Consider the following 23,842-nt stretch of genomic DNA (forward strand, 5'->3'; position numbering starts at 1 on the left):
GTGCAGACTACCCTAAGTGATCCTGCTCTGGCAGGGGGGTTGGACCTGATGATCTGGAGGTCCCTTCCAAGCTCTGATATACTGTGAGACTGTCATATCTGCAATCACTGAACCAGTATGCTCAGCCATTTGCAAAGTCTAAAGAAAGCAGCATGAAGACTACTGAAAAAAGACAATTTTTATTTTTTTTAATATACATGTATATATAAAAATAAAAATCTCTCAGGTAAAAAATACAAACAGACAAACATAAATTATTTAGATTAGCCAATAAGTCACAGGATGTTAGGGGTTGGAAGGGACCTCTGGAGATTGTCTTGTCCAAGCCCCCTGCTAATGCAGGTATTTCTAGATCAGGTTGCACAGGAATGCATCCAGGCAGGTTTGGAAAGTCTCCAGAGAGGAAGACCCCACAACCTCTCTGGGCAGCCTCTTCCAGTGCTCTGTAAGACTCAGAGTAAAGAAGTTTCTCCTTAAGTTCAAGTGAAACCTGCTGTGTTGTAATCTGTACCCATTGCCCCATGTCCTGTCACTGACCACCACTGAAAAGAGCTCAGCCCCATCCTCGTGACCTCCACCCTTTACATATTTCATAGAACCATGGAATGGTCTGGCTTGGAAGGGACCTCCAGAGGTCATCCAGTCCAACCCCCTCTGCAGTCAGCAGGGACATCCTCTACTAGGTCAGGTTGCCCAGAGCCTTGTCCAGCCTCACTTAGAGTATCTCCAGGGATGGAGCCTCAACCACCTCCTTGGGCAACCTGTTCCAGTGCTCCACCACCCTCATGGTAAAGAACTTGTTCCTAGCACCCACGCATTTATAACATTGATGCATTTATAAGATCTCCTCTCAGTCTTGTTTCTTCCAGGCTAAACAGCCCCAGGTCTCTCAGCCTCTTCTCCAAAGAGATGCTTCAGTCCCCTAATCACCATCTGACCCTCAGTTGGACTCTCTCCAGTAGTTCCCTGTCCCTCTAGAACTGGGGAGCCTAGAACTGGACACAAGACTCCAGGTGGGGCCTCATGAGGCTAGTGGGGGAAGAGAACTTGCCTAGACCAGCTGGTCTTACTTGAGGGTGTGTAATGTGGGCCAGCTAGTTCAATTTTTGTAGAAACAGACCTCACCACCACCCCCACTGCCCATTTTTCAACATCTTGGTTTCAAATTAAATGCAGTGAGGAAGTGAAAACAACTTTTCCATGTTCTGAAAAATAGTGGTGGCCCCACTGGTGACAATAAACACAAGGTTTCCAAACCAAAAAAAAAAAAAATGTTGACACACTGTTTTTAGGCAGCATCAGATGTTAGACACTTGAAAAACAAGTTGTAGGCAGACTGAGGTTTTCAAATACTTCCTTAATGCTGCATCTCCAAAGGGCTCCTGGAGTTAAAGGTTATCCAAAAGCCACAAACCATTTCCCCAGAGCAGACTTGAAGCCTAGAGATTGACACACACTGTTCTGTGCAGGCAATAACACACAGAGGAAGGGAAAGCTCATCTCTTTGTATGCACTTCCACACTGCAAAAAATCCTCTGCTTAGCCTTCAAATTCATCAGCATGTCAAGATGAAACTGCATGGAGACTACAAAATATGAGGTCTTGAATAGGATTTCATTTACCTGGACCTGAGCAAAGCCTTCCACACTGTCCCACACCACATCCTGGTCTCCAAACTGGTGACACATGGGTTTGATGGGTGGACCACGAGATGGATAAAGAACTGGCTTGATGGCTGCACCCAAAGAGTGGCTGTCAATGGCTCCATGTCCCAGTGGAGGCCAGGGACAAGGGCACAAGCCAACCTCATGAGGTTCAACAAGACCAAGGGCAGGGTCCTGCATCTGGGTCAGGGCAATGCCAAGCACAAATCCAGGCTGGGCAGGGACTGGCTGGAGAGCAGCCCTGAGGAGAGGGACTTGGGGGTGCTGGGGGATGAGAAGCTCAACAGGAGCCAGCAGTGAGCACTTGCAGCCCAGAGAGCCAACCAGAGCCTGGGCTGCAGCAAGAGAAGTGTGGCCAGCAGGGCCAGGGAGGGGATTCTCCCCCTCTGCTCCACTCTGCTGAGACCACACCTGGAGTACTGTGTCCAGTTCTGGAGCCTTTGTTACAAGAGGGATATGGAGGTGCTGGAAGGCATCCAGAGAAGGGCCACCAGGATGATCAGAGGGCTGGAGCACCTCTCCTATGAGGACAGACTGAAAGGGTTGGGGCTGTTTAATTTGAAGAAAAGAAGGCTCTGAGGAGACCTCCTTGTGGTCTTCCAGTATCTGAAGGGGGCTACAAGAAAGCTGGGGAGGGACTTTTTAGGATCTCAGGGAGTGACAGGACTGGGGGGAATGGAATAAAGCTGGAAGTGGGGAGATTCAGATTGGATGTTAGGAAGAAATTCTTCCCCATGAGAGTGGTGAGAGCCTGGAATGGGTTGTTCAGGGAGGTGGTTGGGGCCTCATCCCTGGAGGTGTTTTCAGCCAGGCTGGATGAGGCTCTGGCCAGCCTGCTGTAGTGTGAGGTGTCCCTGCCCATGGCAGGGGGTTGGAACTGGATGATCCTTGTGGTCCCTTCCAACCCTGACTGATTCTATAATTCTATGATGGTATCTGATGTACCAAAGGAAGCAGTGGCCTGAGGCCAGACTTTGTGCTAAGGTACACCTAGAAAAGGAGTGCTTGTGCTTGTTAATGAGCAGTGATGGGCATGGAATGGGCATGGCCAGCATCCTGTCCCTAGCACCTCCTAACCCAGTGCCTCTGTTCCCAATTCCCACTGTAAACAGCAGAAATCCAGAAGCTGCTGATGGAGTAAGACAGGCAACAACAACAACAAAAAAAAATCTCAATTTTCTCTTACACTTCAATCATTCTTCAGGAAATGACAGGATATGAGATTTGCCATACTCTTTGTCAATAATTAGGGAATATTAGCACAAGAAATTGCTGATAGCCCCACAGGCCAAGTGCTGTCCATCAGATCATACGCAGCTCATAAGCATCAAACCCCAGGGAACAGAGAAGACAGCCTACTGGTGGACAGGCCTGGGAGGGAGACATCCCCACCACAAGCAGTACAGAAGAATATCTTCAAGTTGCTTGAATATTTATTTTCTTATTCCCTCCAGCACAAATAGAGTTGGGAATCAATTTAGACAGAAACTCAAAAATGTTTGAAGTGGTCATAAAGGCCTGGAGCCCTCAATATAGGAAGGACATGGAGCTGATGGAGAGGGTCCAGAGGAGGGCCATGAGAATGCTCAGGGGGTTGGAGCAGCTCTGCTATGAGGACAGGCTGAGGGAGCTGGGGGTGTTCAGCCTGGAGAAGAGGAGGCTCTGGGGAGACCTAATAGCAGCCTGCCAGTACCTGAAGGGGGCTACAGGAAGGCTGCAGAGAGACTGTTTGCAAAGGGCTGCAGGGACAGGATGAGGGACAATGGCTTCAAACTAGAGCAGAGCAGATTGAGATTGGATGTTAGGAGCAAGTTCTTTACCATGAGGGTGGTGGAACACTGGAACAGGCTGTCCAGGGAGGTGGTTGGGACCTCACCTCTGGAGCTATTCAAGGTGAGGCTCAACAGGGCTGTGGGCAACCTGATCCAGTTGGGGATGTCCCTGCTGACTGCAGGGAGGTTGGACTGGATGACCTTCAGAGATCCCTTCCAACCCAGACCATTCTATGATTCTACAGCCCTTGAGGATACAGGAACTGTGCCCGTTAGGAGTTTGCCCATTTCTTCCCCTCAACTATTCAAAGAGTCTTGCTGTGTAGGAATGCAGCTTAGCTACACTTGAGGAGCAGCATAAGGGGATGTGGTACATGCTATTCTTGAAGTGAGTTTCTACTCAGAAGTAATGGTTCCCAAATCATAAATACACACATGCACACAGCTCTAAGTCAAAACTGCAACATCATGTGGGTTCTTCATTACAAATGCTCTCACAAGAGAAGCTCAAAGGAAGGAGTGCCCATGCCCTGCCCCATTTGCTCCCCTCCCCACCCCAAACATCACAAGGACCTTCACACAGCAGTGGCAGTCATTCAGGTCTACAAACCTTTGCCTGTTTGATCTCTCTGCTGCAACTGTAAGCTCCAGGCTTAAATGATTTATTCATAGAATCATAGAATCAACCAGGTTGGAAGAGACCTCCAAGATCCTCCAGTCCAACCTATCACCCAGCCCTATCCAATCAACCAGACCATGGCACTAAGTGCCTCATCCAGGCTTCTCTTGAACATCTCCAGGGACAGCAACTCCACCACCTCCCTGGGCAGCACATTCCAATGGGCAATCACCCTCTCTGTGAAGAACTTCCTCCTAATATCCAGCCTATACCTCCCCTGGAACAACTATTCTGCAGTGACTGCACCTCAGAAGTCTCCACTTTGTTACAAGTCCTTCAGGTCTCTCTTTTCACACATCTGAAGAAACAACTCTAGCAGAGAGATCAGTATAAATACACTGCCCCTTGCAATCCACCAAGAAACCTCAAGCTGCCACTTCCCCACACATGCATCCTCTACATACATGTACAAATGTCCTTATCTCCTGCCAAAAAACCACTCTAAAAACTTCAGCATCACCACTGCCCTCTGTAGCAAAGAAAGCACACCTTCACTCACGTTGCTTCTCTAACAATAATTTGCTTTCACACAGTAAAGAGCAGCAGTCAGGTCCTCTCTAAAGCTCCACCTGAAACCATTTTCCTCCAAGTGAAATCAAGTAACAACACCACCAAAAACCACTGCACTTGACAGGCAATTTAATGCATTTAATATGAACTACAATGCATCTATCTGCTTCACCAGAATACCGTTTTGGAGTAAGTGTTAAACAAGCCTCACTTCCCCCTCCCCGCCTCCTTTATCTGGTTTTTTTTTCTGCCCTTTCCTTCCTCAGCCCCCCACAATTATTACAGTTTAAAACGTTGTTATTATTACAGGTTAACATTTTAAATTCTAAGTAAAAGCTCATGTATAAAAGATATTGGCAAGAATTGGCTTTTTTTTTTCCAAAAGAAAAGAAATCAGCAGTAAACTCTATTAATCAATGCTTATTGAGTTCTGTGCTCCAGGCTAACAGCTCCTGTCAACAGCAGCTCTTCAGACCCACAGGTTTTCCACTTCAGCTTTTAATGAACGAGGTTGAAAGCATGCAATGAAATGAAACAATGCAGAACTAATCAAGTGGCTTTGTTTTTTGAGGTTTGTTTTTTTTTTTTTTTTTTTGAAGTCTGAACAATTTCACTTGCAAAACCAAAATGAAAAAACACCAAGCATGCTTACAAATTATCTTAGAGGAAAACAATCTAAGGATGCTGATCTCTCGGTCAAAACACCGCTTTTATCTCTGCCAGAAAGTGGAGCAGAGTACAGAAACACAAAGCAAACAACAACCACTTCGAAGCACCTCTTAGAATTACCATTTTATTCTACCTAAACACACCATTTCCTTCAGGGTTCACTGCTACAGACCCTTGTATCTAACCTCCACCAGTGGAGCTACTCACACTAACGGAGTCACTCAGGCAGCCAGCATTTCCATGACCAAAATCTTTGGCTAGCCTACAGCAAGGCATAGCAGAGACAATATAAAGCCTCACCAATAAAAAAAAAAAAAAACAAACCCACAACACACTGTCAACTCTATAAATCTGCTTGATAAAATAAAGACCAACCAGGAAAAGTGCAATCACTGCAGACAGATTTTTGCAAGCTTGGTTTTCCATGCAGGAGCAATAAATAAGCAAGCAAATAAATCTCCCCACCCATTTTAAGATGCATGGAAAACCCACATTGAAACTCAAGACCACAGTCTGAATAGAACAGCTGAATTTGCAGATGCAAAGGCTATTTGAACTTCACTTTCTCTGCTTCTTCCCTGGAGAGCTTCCTATTAACAGGGTTTTTTTTTTTGACCTAGCCTTAAGGCATCCCCAGTGACCATAGGTCAAGCATTAAAGCAGGTCATATATATCTCGATCTGCAGACCATGCTGTCACTGTCAACAGCTGGCCATCCTCCTGCTTTGCTGAGCAGTACACACCATTCTGTTTCAATAAAGGAGCAGAAATTGCAGCTGGCACTCACACTACTGGCAAATTTTAACAGAAAAACACATGTGCTGTACCACAGATCCACAGAATGCAAGAGGTTGGGAGGGCCCTCCAGAGATCAGCCAGTCCAACCCCCTGCCAAAAATCAGGATCACCCAGGGTAGTCCACACAGGAATGCTTTAGATCCAGTGAAGGAGACTCCACAACCCCCCTGGGCAGCCTGTTCGACTGCAAAGAAGTTTCTCCTCATGTTGAGCTGAAACCTTCTCTCTTCAAGTTTGTCTCCATTGGTCCTTGGCTTATCACTGTGCACCACCCAAAAGAGCCTGGCCCCCTCCACTTGACCCCCAGCCCTCAGCTATTGAGAGACATTGATCAGATCCCCTCTCAGCCTTCTCTTCTCCACACTAAACAGCCCCAGGGCTCTCAGTCTCTCTTCACAGGGGAGATGCTCAAGTCCCCTAAGCATCCTCATGGCTCTCCCTTGGACTCTCTCCAGCAGGTCTCTGTCTCTCTTCAACTGGGGAGCCCCAAACTGGACACAGGACTGCAGCTGTGGTCTCAGCAGGGCAGAGCAGAGGGGAGAAGAACCTCCCTAGACCTATGGACTACAAGCAGGAGTTTTCTGCTTCGTAGTAGCAAGACACACACCTGTTTATCAATCCTTTCCAGTCTGAACGTGACCAGAAAGCCCTTGCTTGCATGATGGTTTAAGTGACTGCAGAAGGGATGCGTTTCCTTCCTCCTTTTTGCAAGATGATTTGATTTTATGACAAAACTCCAAGAAGAAAAAATAGTCAGGGAGTACTATGTACCATAACTGTTCAAGTGCTTTGAAAGGACTTCAAGATGCATGAAGAGCAAGGGGTTTCAGAAGTGTTATTCAGAAAATTAATTCAATTCCCTCTTTGGGAAAACAAATAAACAAATAAAACAGGGTCACTCAATTGCCCAAGGCCCAGTTGAAGGATTAAAGTACATCAATCAGTAAAGGAAACAAAACAGGAAAAAACCCAAGATGTCACAGTACACAGTGAGAGTGTCCAGATCTGGGCCACTCAGTTCAAGAAAGATGTTGAGTTGCTGGAAGCTGTCCAGAGAAGGGCAACAAAGCTGGGGAGGGGTCTGGAGCACAGCCCTGTGAGGAGAGGCTGAGGGAGCTGGGGGTGTTTAGCCTGGAGAAGAGGAGGCTCAGGGCAGACCTCATTGCTGTCTACAACTACCTGAAGGGAGGTTGTAGCCAGGAGGGGTTTGGTCTCTTCTCCCAGGCAACCAGCACCAGAACAAGAGGACACAGTCTCAAGCTGTGCCAGGGGAGGTTTAGGCTGGATGTTAGGAAGAAATTCTTCCCAGCAAGAGATATTGGCCATTGGAATGTGCTGCCCAGGGAGGTGCTGGAGTCACCATCCCTGGATGAGGCACTTAGTGCCATGGTTTAGTTGATGAGATGGTGTTGGGTGATAGGTTGGACTGGATGATCTTGAGGGTCTTTTCCAACCTGGTTAATTCTGTGTGATTCTGTGATTATTTTCCTTTTTGCATCCAACAGTAATTTATTTCCATTCTACTACTTTCTAAAACTACCACAAATTGTCTTAATGAAATACTGGGAGAAGGAGAAAGGGTTTCAGCATTTTGACCATATATTAAAGGTATTTTCCTACAATGGAGCAGTGTGTTCCCTTGGCTGCCTTCTCCACTCACGCTGATGTAACCTCCTGAATAATTACGCTGCCGGCACGACATTTTTGTAACCATCTTAAACCAGCAGCTAATAAACTTCTGTCATTATCCATGAGGAAGAAAACAACCTACTGTTAACAGACATGTGGCTGTAAAGAGCCCAATTATCTGTACAGCACAAAGGCCCACCAACTCTGAGGCTGTAAGCAGAATGGCCTTCGACAGTTCAGCTCAGGCTCTGGAAACAATTTGCCCCATGCAAGCTGCCCTACAAAATCCACAGTCCTTCAGATTCGTTGTAAGAGCCAAAGTTCAGAGAAGCAGGCAAAAAAGAAAAAAAGAAAGAAGCACTGTTTTCTACCCACCCAAGAACTAAGCACAGTCTCACAGTATATCAGAAGTTGGAAGGGACCCCAAGAGATCATCAGGTCCAACCCCCCTGCCAGAGCAGCATCACTTAGGGTAGTCTGCACAGGAATGCATCCAGGTGGGGTTGGAAAGTCTCCAGAGAAGGAGACTCCTCAACCTCTCTGGGCAGCCTCTTCCAGGGCTCTGTCACCTTCACTGGAAAGAAGTTTCTCCTCATGTGGAGCTGAAACCTTCTCTGCTCAAGCTTGAACCCATTGTTCCTTGGCTTATCACTATGCACCACCCAAAAGAGCCTGGCCCCCTCCACTTGACTCCCACCCCTCAGTTACTGAGAGACATTGATCAGATCCCCTCTCAGTCTTCTCTTCTCCACACTAAACAGCCCCAGGGCTCTCAGTCTCTCCTCAGAGGGGAGATGCTCAAGTCCCCTAAGCATCTTTGTGAATGCACACTGCATTGCAGCATGAAACTCAAGTACCAGTTACAAAGTGATAATGTTCAGCACTTGCTCCATCCCTTGGGATACGACCAGGAGCAGCAGTAATTTCAAGGGATGGCCACACTCTTGCCAGTAGACAAATCTCTCCCTCCCTACTGTCCCGCAGCTCAGGGTTCCTTGTCTGAAGCTACCAAAGATATGCCCAAAAATTGTGTGAGCAGAGGAATGTTATCCAAACCTACCACATTCACAGGGTCACAGGATGTTAGGGATTGGAAAGGACCTCTGGAGATCTTCCAGTCCAACCCCCCTGCCAGAGCAGGACCAGAGAATCCAGCACAGGTCACACAGGAACATGTCCAAGATGGGTTCTGGAAGTCTCCAGAGAAGGAGACTCCACAACCTCTCTGGGCAGCCTGTTCCAGTGCTCTGAGACCTTCACAGTCAAGAAGTTCCTCCTCATGTTGAGGTGGAACCTCCTGTGCTGCAGTTTCTATCCATTGCCCCTTGTCTTATCACAAGGTGCAGCTGAGCAGAGGCTGTCCCCTCCCTATTGACCCCCCCAGCCCTCAGATATTTATAAAGATTTATTAAATCCCCTCTCCAAGCTAAAAAGCCCCAGGGCTCTCAGCCTAAATTCAGTCTAAATTCAGTCTCTTACTCCTAAATATACTTCAACTTTTGTAATTATGCTTAGAGCATACCAAGAACAAAATTAATCATATCAATAATGCCCTGGGCTCTAGAAGACTTCTCTCTTTTTTTCCAGGCAAGGTATGGCACAAGTTAATGACAAGAGATACAGAAGTGCTGGGGATGCCTGTGTAACTCCTCTGAAAATCCTCTGGGAATCCCAGATGAAATATGGGACAAGCTACAGAAGGAGCATTTCAGAGACTACCAAAGAGTTACTAACTGCATAGGAATTTGAAATTATTGGGTTGTCCAGGGAGGTGGTTGAGGCCCCATCCCTGGAGGTGTTTAAGGCCAGGCTGGATGAGGCTCTGGGCAACCTGCTGTAGTGTGAGGTGTCCCTGCCCATGGCAGGGGGGTTGGAACTGGATGATCCTTGTGGTCCCTTCCAACCCTGACTGATTCTATGATTCTATGTGTGATCAAGATCCTATGGCCACTCAGCAAAACTGACTTCTGCTGTTTTCACACCAAGGAGACTTTGGCTCATTTAGAGCAAGCATTATGTCCTTAATCTGCTGCTGTGAAATGTCCATTGCATGCTGAAACCCAAGGAACTGCTGCTCCATATTCCCCTCCTCCATACCCACACCATCAACGAAGCCAACTGCAAGCTGCAAGTGTCAGAGAATTCCTAACAAGCCTCAGTTTGGCCTCCTTTTGCATATGCATTACAACACAATCTTTAATAACCTGATGCCCTACCATTTGCATGAGACCTTGTCTCATTTAATGCCCCAAATAAATTACTTTAACTACAAGAAAAATTACTCAAGACCTTGTTTTCCCCTCATTGCTCAAAGCACAAATCCATGCCTTAGTTCCCACATGCTGCTCAAGCTCTTCTCTCCAGACAGACATTAAATTCTTCCTGAGTTCTGCCATGGTGCTCATCACTGTAGCATTGGAGTGCTCAGCAAACACTAATTTACTTTCATAGCATAACTGTGAGGGAGAGGTACCATTAACCTCATTTCATAGGTGGAGAACTAGAGCATAGAGAGATTATCATCAAAGGCATGTAACAACTTAAAGGTTACATCCTGGGATGCCTTATGGCAGGATTTTCACACTAGTTAGGCTTACACACTTTTTATACCTACAAGCCATACTGCCCTTTGCATGCTACAGCAGCAACTTGTGCCAGACATCTGGAAATTCAAGCTCTCAGGGTAATGTGGTGGCTTGAAATTACCCCCAAAATAAACTTACCAGACCAGCTCAGTTGGAAAGCAAACGAAGCTCTATTTACAAGCAGACTAAAACCTGGGAATATGGAATGCAATGAGTATGTACAAAATATACAATATTTACATGGAGTTACAATTTATAAACCACACAAGAACCCCCCTGGACAAAACCAGGGGTGGACCAACAGCTTCCCTCTCTTGACTCCAAGTGGAGTCCCTCAGGGCTCAGTCCTGGGACCAGTCCTGTTCAACATCTTTGTTGGTGCCATGGACAGAGGCATTGAGTGCATCCTCAGCAAGTTCCTGATGACACCAAGCTGTGTGGTGCAGCAGACAGGCTGGAGGGAAGGGATCCATCCAGAGGGACCTGGACAGGCTGGAGAGGTGGGCACAAGCCAACCTCAGGAGGTTCAACAAGACCAAGGGCAGGGTCCTGCATATAGGTCAAGGCAATCCCAAGCACAAATCCAGGCTGGGCAGGGACTGGCTGGAGAGCAGCCCTGAGGAGAGAGACTTGGGGGTGCTGGGGGAGGAGAAGCTCAACAGGAGCCAGCAGTGAGCACTTGCAGCCCAGAGAGCCAAGCAGAGCCTGGGCTGCATCAGGAGAAGTGTGGCCAGCAGGGCAAGGGAGGTGATTCTCCCCCTCTGCTCAGCTCTGCTGAGACCCCACCTGGAGTACTGCGTCCAGGTCTGGAGCTACTATTACAAGAAAGATCTGGAGGTGCTGGAAGGTGTCCAGAGAAGGATGATCAGAGGGCTGGAGCACCTCTCCTATGAGGACAGACTGAAAAAGTTGGGGTTATTCAGCCTGGACTTCGAAGAGAAGGTTCTGAGGAAACCTTCTTGTGGCTTTCCAGTATCTAAAGGGTGCTACAAGAAAGCTGGGGAGGGACTTTTGAGGGTGTCAGGGAGTGATAGGACTGGGGGGAATGGAACAAAAGTAGGAATGGGTAGATTCAGATTGGATGTTAGGAAGAAGTTCTTCCCCATGAGGATGGTGAGACACTGGCACAGGTTGCCCAGGGAGGTGGTGGAAGCCTCATCCCTGGAGGTGTTTGCAGCCAGGCTGGATGTGGCTGTGAGCAACCTGATGTAGTGTGAGGTGTCCCTGCCCAGGTCAGGGTGGTTGGAACTGGATGATCCTTGAGGTCCCTTCCAACCCTGACAATTCTATGACTCCCTTCCCCCTTCCCATTGAAGGGGAGGGAGAGAAGAGCAGAGAGCAGCTTGTTAGTACTTAGCCACAACAAAGAAATAGAGCCAAGGTCAGCAAGCCAGGAGAAGCAACCAGATAGTATCTGGATGTGGTGCTTGGGGATATGGTTCAGGGGTGACCCTTGTAGAGTAGGGTTGTGGGTTGGACGTGGTGATCCCAAGGGTCTTTCCCAACCTGAATGTTTCTGTCATTCTGATCCGATTCTGTGGCCAGCCACAGCACTGCCCCTACTCTTTGCAGCTGAAAAACACTCCAGAAGTTGCCTAGTAATGTCTGCACACCCAAGGAGGACTATCAATGCCTTACACAAACACTATTCATGGTAACTGGGTGTTTATATTCACACTGATGATTAATTCTAGCTGCTGGCATGCCCTGCTGAAGAAACACAGCAATCATTCAATAAATGTTTATAATCTCATCAGCAAGGGGCTTATATTGTCATTTCCTTCTTTGCTCCAATAATTGTTTTAAGTTTCCCATTGGAACTGAAGGCCAATATTAAAACTGACACCTCAGTAGTTGCTTTTACCTCTCCCTTTCATCTCAGTTCATAAAACCTGATGTTTCCCTCACCTCACAACATCTGAGGGGAAAATATAATCTAATTGCTACATGCTCATGATGCAAATTGATCTTCATTATTCAAAACATGAATTTGCACAATATTTCAGATAGCAGGACATCCAGATCTCTCTCAGCTCCCTTATTTTAACTTGAGTATCAATGATATTCCAGATATACAAAAACACAAACAGGCACCAAATTCTCTAAACCACTGCACGTAGAACCTGGTACCAGCAGCCACCAGAAAGGGAGGATGACCTATAATGAATACACTTCTTCAGCAGGGACAATCAAGGCCTTTAATTATTCAGTCAAGAATAGGACCAGAAAGTAAATGAAAGAAAGTAGCACAGAAATGGTAGGCTGACAATTGCCAGCAGGAAGGAGTGTCATGCAAGGAATTATATAACTCAGGTCTCATTATTTCAGTGACTTAAACCAAACAAGCTCATTTCCCTCAAGTAACTCCAAGGCAACTCCATACTCTGCACTGCCCCAGGAATCTAAGGCCCACTTGCAGAAGAGCCACAAAGATCATTTTATGAAATAGTTCTGTTACAAACAAGCTCAGAGTGGCTGTTGCATAGCTCCTTGGCAGTGGGAAGGTAAAATTTCTGTTTCATGTATAAGGAAAAGGTTTCACCAAAACCACCAGACACACCTGCCTGGCTAGAAGAAATGCACTGCTCCAGTCCTGCAGGGAACCCCACAGCCTCTGGTGCCTCCCTGATTGTGGTGGATTGAAATTGCCCCACAAAAGAAAATTCCCAGACTAGCTCAGTGGAAACAAACAAAGCTCTACTGACAAGCAAAACTACACTTCTAGAAATATGAAATGCAATTAATGTGTACCAGGTATACAATAGTTACATGTATTTACAATTTATAAACAACACCAGAACCCCCACAGCCCCCTAGACAAAACCAGGGGGCTACCAACAGCTTCCCCCACTCTATACAAGGGAAGAAGAAAGAGGAGAAAAGCAAAGAGTAGCTTGTTAGTACTCAGCCACAACAAGGACGCAGCCAAGGTGAGCAACAGCTAAGCAAAAGCCCCCAGCTAGTACCAGCTAGAGCAAGAAATCTGTAAAAAAGAGTTAGTTCACACAACTGACTTTGTTACAGTTATCAGCCCAATGGGATTATTTAGACCCTTTTACATCCCTTTTCCATCCAATGGTAATTTATTTGCACTTTACCACTTTCCTACTCCATCTGTGGAAAATTTCCCTAGGCTCAGCCTAGAACTGCCACACTGTTGCAGAACTCCTTGGCGGTGGGGAGGTAAAAGTTCTGTGGCCTGTTTCATGTATAAGGAAAAGGTTGCACCAAAACCACCAGACACACCTGCCTGGCTAGAAGAAATGCACTGCTCCAGTCCTGCAGGGAACCCCACAGCCTCTGGAGCCTCACTGGTGTAGACAACAACTGGATTGCACACTGCTGCACAAGTGACCACACCAATTTACTTGTCTCTGGAGTCACATCAACAACATAATGCAGCTAAAGCCACTATTCAAACAGCTTAAGCACCATGGAAAGCAGCTCCACAGAGAAAGACCTTGGAGTCCTAGTGGACAGCAAGTTCTCCATGGGGCAGCTACATGCACTTGTGGCCAAGAGGGCCAATGGTTATGCTGAGGTGCATCAAGTGTGCCCAGCAGCTCTAGGGAGGTGATTTTCACAGTGTTTTCTGGGCCTCTGCTCAGGTCACAAAACACTTCTTGTAGGCTGCAACAGATATATTAGTTTCAATGAAAGCTGAGATTTTACTATACTGACAAGCCAAGGCCTGAGATGGGAAGGGAACCCTCCTCCCCATATCCAATTAAGCTGCAGAGAAGTAGGGTAGATTCAGATTGGATGTTAGGAAGAAGTTTTTCCACCATGAGGGTGGTGAGACACTGGAACAGGTTGCTCAGGGAGGTGGTGGAAGCCTCATCCCTGGAGGTTTTGAAGGCCAGGCTGGATGTGGCTCTAGTATGAGGTGTCCCTGCCCATGGCAGGGGGGTTGGAACTGGATGATCCTTGAGGTCCCTTCCAACCCTGACAATTCTGTGATTCTATGAAGTAACACACACTCTTTGTAAAATGAAAAGCAGTTGTCCTGTAAGCCTCATCCTCAAGATCAATTAACATCCCTGCAACCTGAGCAAGAGATATTCAATGCCCTTATCACCACATTCCTCACCAACCTATTAACTCTTTTACAACCTCAATCAAATCTGCCAGACTTCTGCAAACAAGAACTGTTTGTACCACTTTACAAAATGGAGAAAATCTTGACCAGAGTGACAAAGAGCATAAAGAAACCATAGGATGATCACTTCCCTCAGTGTTTTATCTTAGTGCTATTTCAGGAGCAAGTCTCTTCCATCAATATTTAATACAGCTTTAAAGCCACCTAGAGTATGAAATGCAAAGACATTTGTTAGTAAGATTTGGCAGCTGAGAGAGTTTTTGCAGCATATCATTGAGCCATATTGGAGAATAACACCCAAGCAGAGTGGTTCTGCTGACATTATCCCAAACAATGTATCACTCCCCCAATATTCATTTGAACTAATTACTACAGAATCACAGAACTGGAGGGTTGGAAGGAACCTCAAGGACGATCCAGTTCCAACCCCCCTGCCATGGGCAGGGACACCTCACACTACATCAGGCTGGCCAGAGCCACATCCAGCCTGGCCTTCAAAACCTCCAGGGATGAGGCTTCCACCACCTCCCTGGGGAACCTGTGCCAGTGTCTCACCACTCTCATAGTGAAAAACTTCTTCCTAACATCTAAATCTCCCCTCCTCTAGCTTGGATCCATTCCCCCCAGTCCTATCACTACCTGACATCCCTCCCCAGCTTTCTTGTAGCCCCCTTCAGATATTGGAAGGCCACAAGAAGGTCTCCTCAGAGCCTTCTCTTCTCCAAACTGAACAACCCCAACTCTCTCAGCCTGTCCTCATAGGAGAGGTGCTCCTGGGCCTTTTGGGTTAGTGGGAGTTTACTAGTAGAAGCAACATTTTTGGGGATCATTCTTTAGCATTTTTATTGTAAGAACACAGAAAAGAAAACCTTTGATGCCAACAGCCTACACTGCTGCTATGTTGGGAGGAACGACAGAATGAGGAGGAAGCAGCAATGGAAAAAAAAAGAGTAACTTTCAGAAGAAGATGGACACAAAATTAGAACATAAGACAAAATTTCACACTTAGCATTCACAGCAATGCCCTCTGGACCTACATGGGCAGATCATGACAACCACGCTTGGTGCAGCTTGTGAAGATCCAAAATCAGTTGGAAGAAACCCAAACCCTTCCAAGTTGTCTTGCTAAATAAAAGACTTAGTGCTGAAATCAGACTGGGTTGGGATAAGAAGGGTTTTTCCTCTTTGTTTTGGTCAGAAGAGAACCCATCAGCCTGGGTGCCCAAAACACTTTCTTGCTCAGGACAAGGATGAAACTGAAAGGTCTTGGCAGAACATCTTGACTTAAGAGAAGAACATGTCTTTTTTTTTTGGGAAGCATTCCAGGCAGCTCTACTACACAGCATTCCTGAAGTTCACAGTCAGTCTTGGTGATAATAGAACCAGGGCCTTTTACATGCAAAGCCTCATCCAAAGGAACAGGCTGAATGGCAGTGCCATAATGCTTCACAAGATAAAAGTAACAGTTTCTAAAGCATTTTATGCAATAACCACCAACCTGAGTAGGCTGAGCAGCAATTTCATCACCCAATATGTCTACAACTACCTGAAGGGAGGCTGTAGCCAGCTGGGGGTTGGCCTCTTCTCCCAGGCAATCAGTGACAGAACAAGAGGACACAGTCCTAAGCTGCACCAGGAGAGGTTTAGGCTGGATGTGAGGAAGAAATTCTTCCCAGCAAGAGAGATTGGCCATTGGGATGTGCTGCCCAGGGAGGTGGTGGAGTCACCATCCCTGGAGCTGATCAAGAAAAGCCTGGATGAGGCACTTAGTGCCATGGTCTAGCTGATTGGATAGGGCTGGGTGATAGGTTGGACTGGATGATCTTGGAGGTCTCTTCCAACCTAGCTGATTCCATGATTCTATGGATGAGGCACTTAGTGCCATGGTTTAGTTGATGAGATGGTGTTGGGTGATAGGTTGGACTGGATGATCACAAAGGTCTCCTCCAACCTGTGATTCTGTGATTAATTCTGTGATTTGATTAATTCTGTTCACACTACAAAGTCTCACCAAAACAAGTACAACACCTGCACTGCTTGGTTGTGTACCAAAATTACTATTTCAGTGTGCAGGTTCTGACTGGAGTAGAGTTATTTTTTTTCATAGTGCCTCACATGGAGCTATCTTTTAGATTTGTGCTGAAAACCTTGCTAAAAACAGTGTGGGAGTTGTAGGCTGATGCCTAGGAAATTTACCACAAATCCTGAGTAGTAAGTGGTAAAATGTTAATAAATTACCATTGGATCTAAAGGGAAAATACTGATAAGGTCTACATAATCCCACTGGTCTGATAATTAACACAAAGTTAGGTGTATAAACTCTCTTTCTTTTCACAGTCTCACAGTATATCAGAGGTTGGAAGGGACCTCCAGAGATCATCAGGTCCAACCCCCCTGCCAGAGCAGCATCACCCAGGGTAGCCCACACAGGAATGCATCCAGGTGGGGTTGGAAAGTCTCCAGAGAAGGCTGAATTCTTGTTGTGGCTAAGTACTAAGAAGCTGCCATCTGCTCTTCTCTTTCCCTTTTCCCTCATACAGGGGCAGGGAAGGAGAAGGGAAGCTGTTGGTAGCCCCCTGGTTTTGTCCAGGGGAGTTCTGGTGTTGTTTACAAATTGTAAATATTGTATATTCTGTACATAGTCATAGAATCACAGAACTGTCAGGGTTGGAAGGGACCTCAAGGATCAGCCAGTTCCAACCCCCCTGCCATGGGCAGGGACACCTCACACTACAGCAGGTTGCTCACAGCCACATCCAGCCTGGCCTTAAACACCTCCAGGGATGAGGCTTCCACCACCTCCCTGGGCAACCTGTGCCAGTGTCTCACCACCCTCATGGTGTAAAACTTCTTCCTAACATCCAATCTGAATCTCCCCACTTCTAGTTTTGCTCCATTCCCCCTAGTCCTATCACTACCTGACACCCTCAAAAGTCCCACTGCATTTCATATTTCTACAGTTTAGCTTGCTTGTAAATAGAGCTTCATTTGCTTTCCAGCTGAGCTGGTCTGGCAATTTCATTTTGGGGGTAATTTCAACCCACCACACACAGGAATGGTTTAGTTCTTGCTGAGCAGTGCTTACACAGCAGCATTAAGACCTTTTCTGCTTCTTGCACCACCCTCACCAGCAAACAGGCTGGGGGCGGGGGGGAAGGCACAAGAAGCTGGGAGAGAACACAGCCAGAACAGCCAACCCCATCTGACCAAAAGGGGTATTCTATACCATATGACACTGTGCTTGGTATCTAAAGCTGGAGGAAGAAGAAAAAGAAAAGGGGAACATTCAGAGTGGTGCTGTTTGTCTTCCCAAGTAACTGTTACCTGGAGGTGTTTAAGGCCAGGCTGGTGAGGCTCTGGGCAGCCTGATGTAGCGTGAGGTGTCCCTGTCCATGGCAAGGGGGTTGGAACTGGATGATCCTTGAGGTCCCTTCCAACCCTAACAATTCTATGATTCTATGAACCCCACCCTGCTGATGCAACATAGTGAATGAATTCCTTGGTTTGCCTTGCTTGCCTGCACGACTTCTGCTTTACTTACTAAACCATCTCTCTCAACCCATGAGTTTTCTCACTTTCACTCTTCCAGTTCTACTCTCCATGCTGCAGAGGGTAGGAGGGGACAGGAGAGCAGCTGTGTGGCCTTAAGCTGCCATTTGGGGTTAAACCATGACTTGTAATTTCTCTGGCACCATGTAGCACAGAAAGAGACTCTTGAGAAAGAGAGGAGAGCTGATGTTTGTTGTCAAAACAAGGACACCCAACTGAAGCCAAACGGATGAGCAGTCCAAGGCAAAATGACAGCTGACTCAAGAGCTGGGGTCTCTCTTTTTTTTTTTTTTTACCCAGGGAGCTTTAAGCATTACTGAACCTTCCATGCATTCAGCTGTGTTCTGATATTACCCCTAATGTGGTCTTCAATGAGAAACCTTCAGAAGAGTAGGAACACTACACCTAACAGCAGGAGCTACAATATCCCAGTATCTGGGCACAGCTGGGCTGAGGACAAACTAAAGTCACCTTTTTCCTGCAATTCCCAGAGGCCTGTTCTATTTTTAACTTTGCTTTCTTTCTGTTTGGTCTTTTGGTTGCTCTAATGTAGTTTCTGCCTTCCCCCCCCCCCCCCCCCCCACCCCCCCCACCCACCCACCCCCCCCCCCCTTAATTCTGCCTCTCTACAGCACTCTAAGCAATACTATGAGTGGGAAGAGGAGAGAGTAACAAGCTCATCAAGTTATTGGCTCAGACAATCTTCAAAGACACTGCCTAATTGGATATATAAATCATAAACAACGGAGGAGGGATGAGTAACAATGCACAGAGAGGAAACTAAGCCTAAAAAAGCTCCAACTCCATTCAGCTGAATAATCAATAGTTCTTTGATTTCATTTCTCTACTATGCTGAAAACCACACCAACAAATACAATCTTACTTTCAAGAAGGCATTCCTCTAAGCATGGGAATGCAGAAGGAATAGCTTTTTGAAAGCCCTGCGATTACTCCAGATTTGCACTGCAAACAGCACTAACACCAGGCCATAATTAAATTAAATACAAAACATTTCATTGTCCCCATTACAACAAATTCAATCTCAATCTCAAGGAAGCATTTAGAGTAGCCCCTGCAGTGTCTTCTTCCTGTTTTGTACATTGCTTTTTAAGTAGCTACCACACCTATCCAACCACAACAGTGAGAGGTAGAGCACATGGAAAGAAAAGCAGCACTTGAGGAGCAAGCAGAACCACCTTTGGCACCAAACTCTTTTTGAGACCCAAGTTACAAGTGAATGGTCAGGTTAACACTTTCCTGTCAAGAAAGGCACAGCCATGACTGTTCCATAGACTGCTACCCCCTAATGCTTACAACATAATGAAACAGATTGCATCAGAGTAATGTCTAGACCTTTATAACCAGACTAGCTGTAATAGAGAGATTGGCCATTGGAATGTGCTGCCCAGGCAGGTGGTGGAGTCACCGTCCCTGGAAGTGTTAAAAATAAGCCTGGATGAGGCACTTAGTGCCATGGTTTAGTTGATGAGATGGTGTTGGGTGATAGGTTGGACTGGATGATCCTGAAGGTCTTTTCCAACCTGGTTAATTCTGTGTGATTCTGTGATTTTTATTTCTTCTGAGAAGCGTGCTGGGGGATCGGCACCGTTAAGAGCCGCAGAGGGCAGGAGTTTACTTACAGAGACAAACGTAAAATAGCACCAATGCATTAAAAAAAAAACCCAAAAAAATCCTTAAAGTGATTCTGAAATATTGTTCTGTGAGGTAAGCAGTATTGCAGAATACCTGGCAGTGAGCTCTGGAACCCACCAGATGATCTGATGTATTGGTAAGAGGTATTTTGATGCTTAATGAAATCGCAACTTTGCAAGCGCTGCAGAAATCAAGAGCGACCCTGTGCTAGATTCTATGGTCCTGATCCGGCAGGGGGGTTGGACCCAAATGTCTCCAGTGGTCCTTTCCAACCCCTAACATCCCGTGAGCTGTGTTTGATGTGGTGTCTCTGCATTATAAAGACTCTATGGAATCCCCTGTTACATGTTTGGTTTAAGCAACTGCAAGAAGCTGTGAACTCTGTTTGCACCCAACTCCATTTTTGACCATTCACAATCCCACCCTGAAATACTTATGACCTCCTCAGGCTGAAGTGTGTACTATTCTTTTATTTTCCTAGTAGAATAAAAAGAAAAACCTACTAGACATTTGGCTCAATCTTAGTGCCTTACATCAGGTCAGGAGTTAATTATTTATTAATCAGCACTCAGGAAATCCTTATTACATGTGACAGTTTATGGAAGGGTTTGGCTTTCTTATTTAAAAAGACCTTCAGCAACAACAGTCAGCCAGAGAAATATTTTGACATACTGCTTTGACATGTCCCTTGATCTACATATTAAAGCAAGAAAATGTTAGGTGTTTTCACTAGCATGCATCATTTTCATGTTTTTCAGGGCTAAGTAGATTTAAAATTCTTAGTTCTTTTGTAGAAGGTTTTATGCATTGCTCCCAGAATAGTTTTTTTTTTTTTTTCTTATAGAAACTGTCTTAACAACATAGATAAATGATAAAATTATCAAGAATAGTGTATTTTCTTTTGGAACAGAGAGAGATGAAGATTGCACTAAGCAGAAGCCCAGTCAAGAGCAGAACACCCTACAGTACACTTTTGGAGATGGGCAAGCGTGGTGCACTCAGAGAAAACCAAGAACAACACCTCTTGCTCCCTAGTTTTCCACAGGATAGCTGTGCTCTGGTGCTGCAAGGCACATTCACATTCATTGTTTTGCCTTAAAACAAATGCAAGGTTCCTATGATTTATTTCAACAAAGTGGAAACAAAGCCAAATGATGCAAAGAAAAAAAAAAGATACCATACCAAGAGCCACTCACATCATACAGAACCACAATAACAACAACAAAGCAGCACATCAAACTTCAGCTGGTCAACGTGAAGCACAGCTTCATTGCAAAGATCCCAAAGCACCAGCCAGAGCAGCAGAAACCTTTTTAAAAGGTGATGTCTGTGCATGCCTGGTTCTACTGCCAGCACCTTGCCCTGACAGTGCTGCACAATGCTCTGGGCAGGGGCTTCCATCCCCGTGGGCACCTCTGGGCATTTCACCTCCTCTGGGAGAAGCCTAAGGCAGCTCTGAAGCCTGACAGGTGTACGGTTAGCCCTATAGAAGCCACAGGGAAAGGGGCACAGTTTACAGAGGGACTTCTGAGCAGGTAGTTTATTTTGGTTTCAGGTAAGCTGTTGCTGTCACATGAGTGCAAGCAACTAAAACTGATCACTCCATTCTTCATGAGTGGTCCTGGACTTACAGGGAGGAAGTAGCCCACCTGAGTTAGGTCACAGTGGAGGCTCGGAGGACTGACTCTCTCCCTTGATAACAAACATTCCATCATCAGCTCCAATTCACAAATAAACGACTGCTGCCTTTATACTGCTTTAAAAGTACCCAGGCAGCTTACTGAAGACACTCTACAAGGCGCTGCCACCACCCTACTGCTTCTCACCACCAACAAAAGGTTTCCAGCAGCCAGACTCAATTAACAGCACCTGAAACCTTACCCGGCTTTTCAGCCAGACCCTGCTCACTTTGAGAGCCGTCTGTGCCACTTCAGCTGCTTTGTATTGTTCATCAGCAGTCACGGCCAGATAAAGCCCTAGCAGGAACCGATGCTTTAATACTTATGACAGGAGGCTCAGATTCTAGCCAGGGAGGAGCATTGTTTGCATTTTCGCAGTTTAGGTTGTTGAAGCCTCTTAAAAGCATCGCGTTTAATCACAGCCAAAGGAAAAGGAGGTTATGCAAAATACTTACTTCGAAAATGCTCCGAGGCGTAATAGTAGACATCCTCATAGCCCTCATGGTAATCCTCCTCCGGCCGGTACTTTTTGCCTTTTCTTCTTCTTGATCTTCTGATTTGCTTGACAAAGCCCAAGAAGCGCTCCATCTCCTCCCTCAGCAATACCAGCCCGCAGCCCCCTTTGCCCTCTGCTTCACAAAGAGCTGTCCCAGTATGAATCAACAGCAAGCACCAGAGCAAAGCTGCAGCCTCACACCAGCCGCTCTGGTACCATTAAAAAAAAAAACAACAACAACAACAAAACCCAACAAACCCTCCCTTATATCTCAGCAGTGCCTAGGAAGCATGCTGTTTTCCCTTTAAAAATAAACACTTCATCAAAGCTGCTAACTGGAATATTTCAAAGCAGACAAAGGAGGGAAATGTTGAAGCTAAAGGGGAAAGTCAGTGTTTCAAGTAGTCACTAAGCAGCAGAGGACAAAGTTGAGGAAACCTGCCTGCCAGCAAGGGGAAAGCCCAGCAGCACTGAGAGCTCCCTATCCTGTGTCTCCATCATTTGAAGAGGGGCTGGGAGGCGGGGATAGATGCTAGTCAATGGGCTGAACCATATCTCAAGATAAAACAGGTTCCTTTTAATTCATCACTTAAATGCTGCCCTCCTATCAACCCGGGGAAGAGGCTAGAAGCCCGTTTGATTTCATTTGTTGTAAGATGAGGAAAGGCACTGATCCATTGCTGGCATCACGAGATGCTGGATGAATAAAGAGCAAAGTGGTTTAACCCATACACAGCAGCCCACTCACCGGCAGGCAAGCCTGTGCTGGATGTGTTAATTGGAGCAGCAGGGAGAAAGCTCGGCAGCTGTTAAAAAATGACACATATACCCACTGGGCATTAGTATATTCTAATCACTGCTAGATCTAAACATTATAAAGGCACTCCACAGGCAGCTCTCCTCCCGCAGGGCTGGCCAGGCTGCATGGCAGTCGGCAGACAAAGGGAGCGGCACCAGCAGCGCACCACGACAAACGCTTGGCTTCAAATCCCAGCAGAGTTTTGAAAACTTTCAAATGCACGTCCAGCAGGCTACCTTTGGCACAGGATGACAGGAGCAAAAAGCCTGAAAAGGCACTGACTCTCCTCTCTTGCTGCACGGCTGAATCCCACACGCATTCCCCAAGGTAAGGCTGGAATTTCATCCCTGCTTCTGATGAAGTTTTACTCCCGCGCGAGAACAAAAGCACTGCCTCCTCAAATCCTCTCACGCTGACACCCAACACGGGTGTTGTCTTTTTTCCTTCTGTAATTGCACTCCCCTGAGCCAAGTGAGGTCTCTACTCCAGCAGGACCTCTCCTGTCTACTAGCACAAACCAGGGATCAATTAGTTGCCTCAGTTAAACCATGTGTTTAACTGTTCCAGTACCTTAAGTGTTCCAGTATCCAAAGGGGGCTACAAGAAAGCTGGGGAGGGACTTTTTAGAGTGTCAGGTAGGGACAGGACTGGGGGGAATGGATTCAAGCTAGAAATGGGTAGATTCAGACTGGATAGTAGAAAGAAGTTCTTCCCCATGAGGGTGGTGAGATGCTGGCACAGGTTGCTCAGGGAGCTGGTGGAAGCCTCATCCCTGGAAGTCTTTAAGGCCAGGCTGGATGTGGCTCTGGGCAACCTGATCTAGCGTGAGGTGCTCCTGCCCATGGCAGGGGGTTTGGAAGTGGATGATCCTTGAGGTCCCTTCCAACCCTAACAATTCTCTGATCCTATGTACCAAACATGGCCACCTGCACCCATGCTCATGGGAGATACCATTTTCCACTCCTAAGCATGAGGAAGTCTTCCTGTAAGGATTTTACAGGATCATATCATGTGGAAAATGAAGAGGAGCATGCAGAGGTGGGATTAGTTTCTGGTGATGCAGACATTGCAGTGAGTCATTCTTTTGCACAGAGCAAATCAGGGCAAGGTTTTTAAAAGGCTAAAAGGAGTAGTAAAGCAAAAGGCAGAATTGCAATTTATCACTCTTCCAACAGAAGTGTGCAGAGATTGATCAGAATCAACCCAGGATTTTCTACTTTTGAACCACATTAAAAGTTATTAGGAGAGAGTACCTAGAGCT

General features: G+C 46.3%; 1 protein-coding gene across 5 annotated transcripts in view; it reads right to left on the reverse strand.

Annotated features, from left to right (window-relative positions):
* The window catches only part of GRIP1 (glutamate receptor interacting protein 1), a 290,474-nt gene extending 268,600 nt beyond the window's left edge, over positions 1 to 21,874 (reverse strand). For all 5 annotated transcript variants that reach the window (XM_054399940.1, XM_054399938.1, XM_054399939.1 and 2 more), the window contains exon 1: positions 21,742 to 21,874. In XM_054399940.1, coding sequence (XP_054255915.1) covers positions 21,742 to 21,874 — 133 coding nt within the window. The remainder of the gene's footprint in view (positions 1 to 21,741) is intronic.
* Positions 21,875 to 23,842: the final 1,968 nt, after the last annotated feature.

Source organism: Indicator indicator, chromosome 3 (assembly GCF_027791375.1).
Source record: "Indicator indicator isolate 239-I01 chromosome 3, UM_Iind_1.1, whole genome shotgun sequence".
Lineage (NCBI taxonomy): Eukaryota > Metazoa > Chordata > Aves > Piciformes > Indicatoridae > Indicator > Indicator indicator.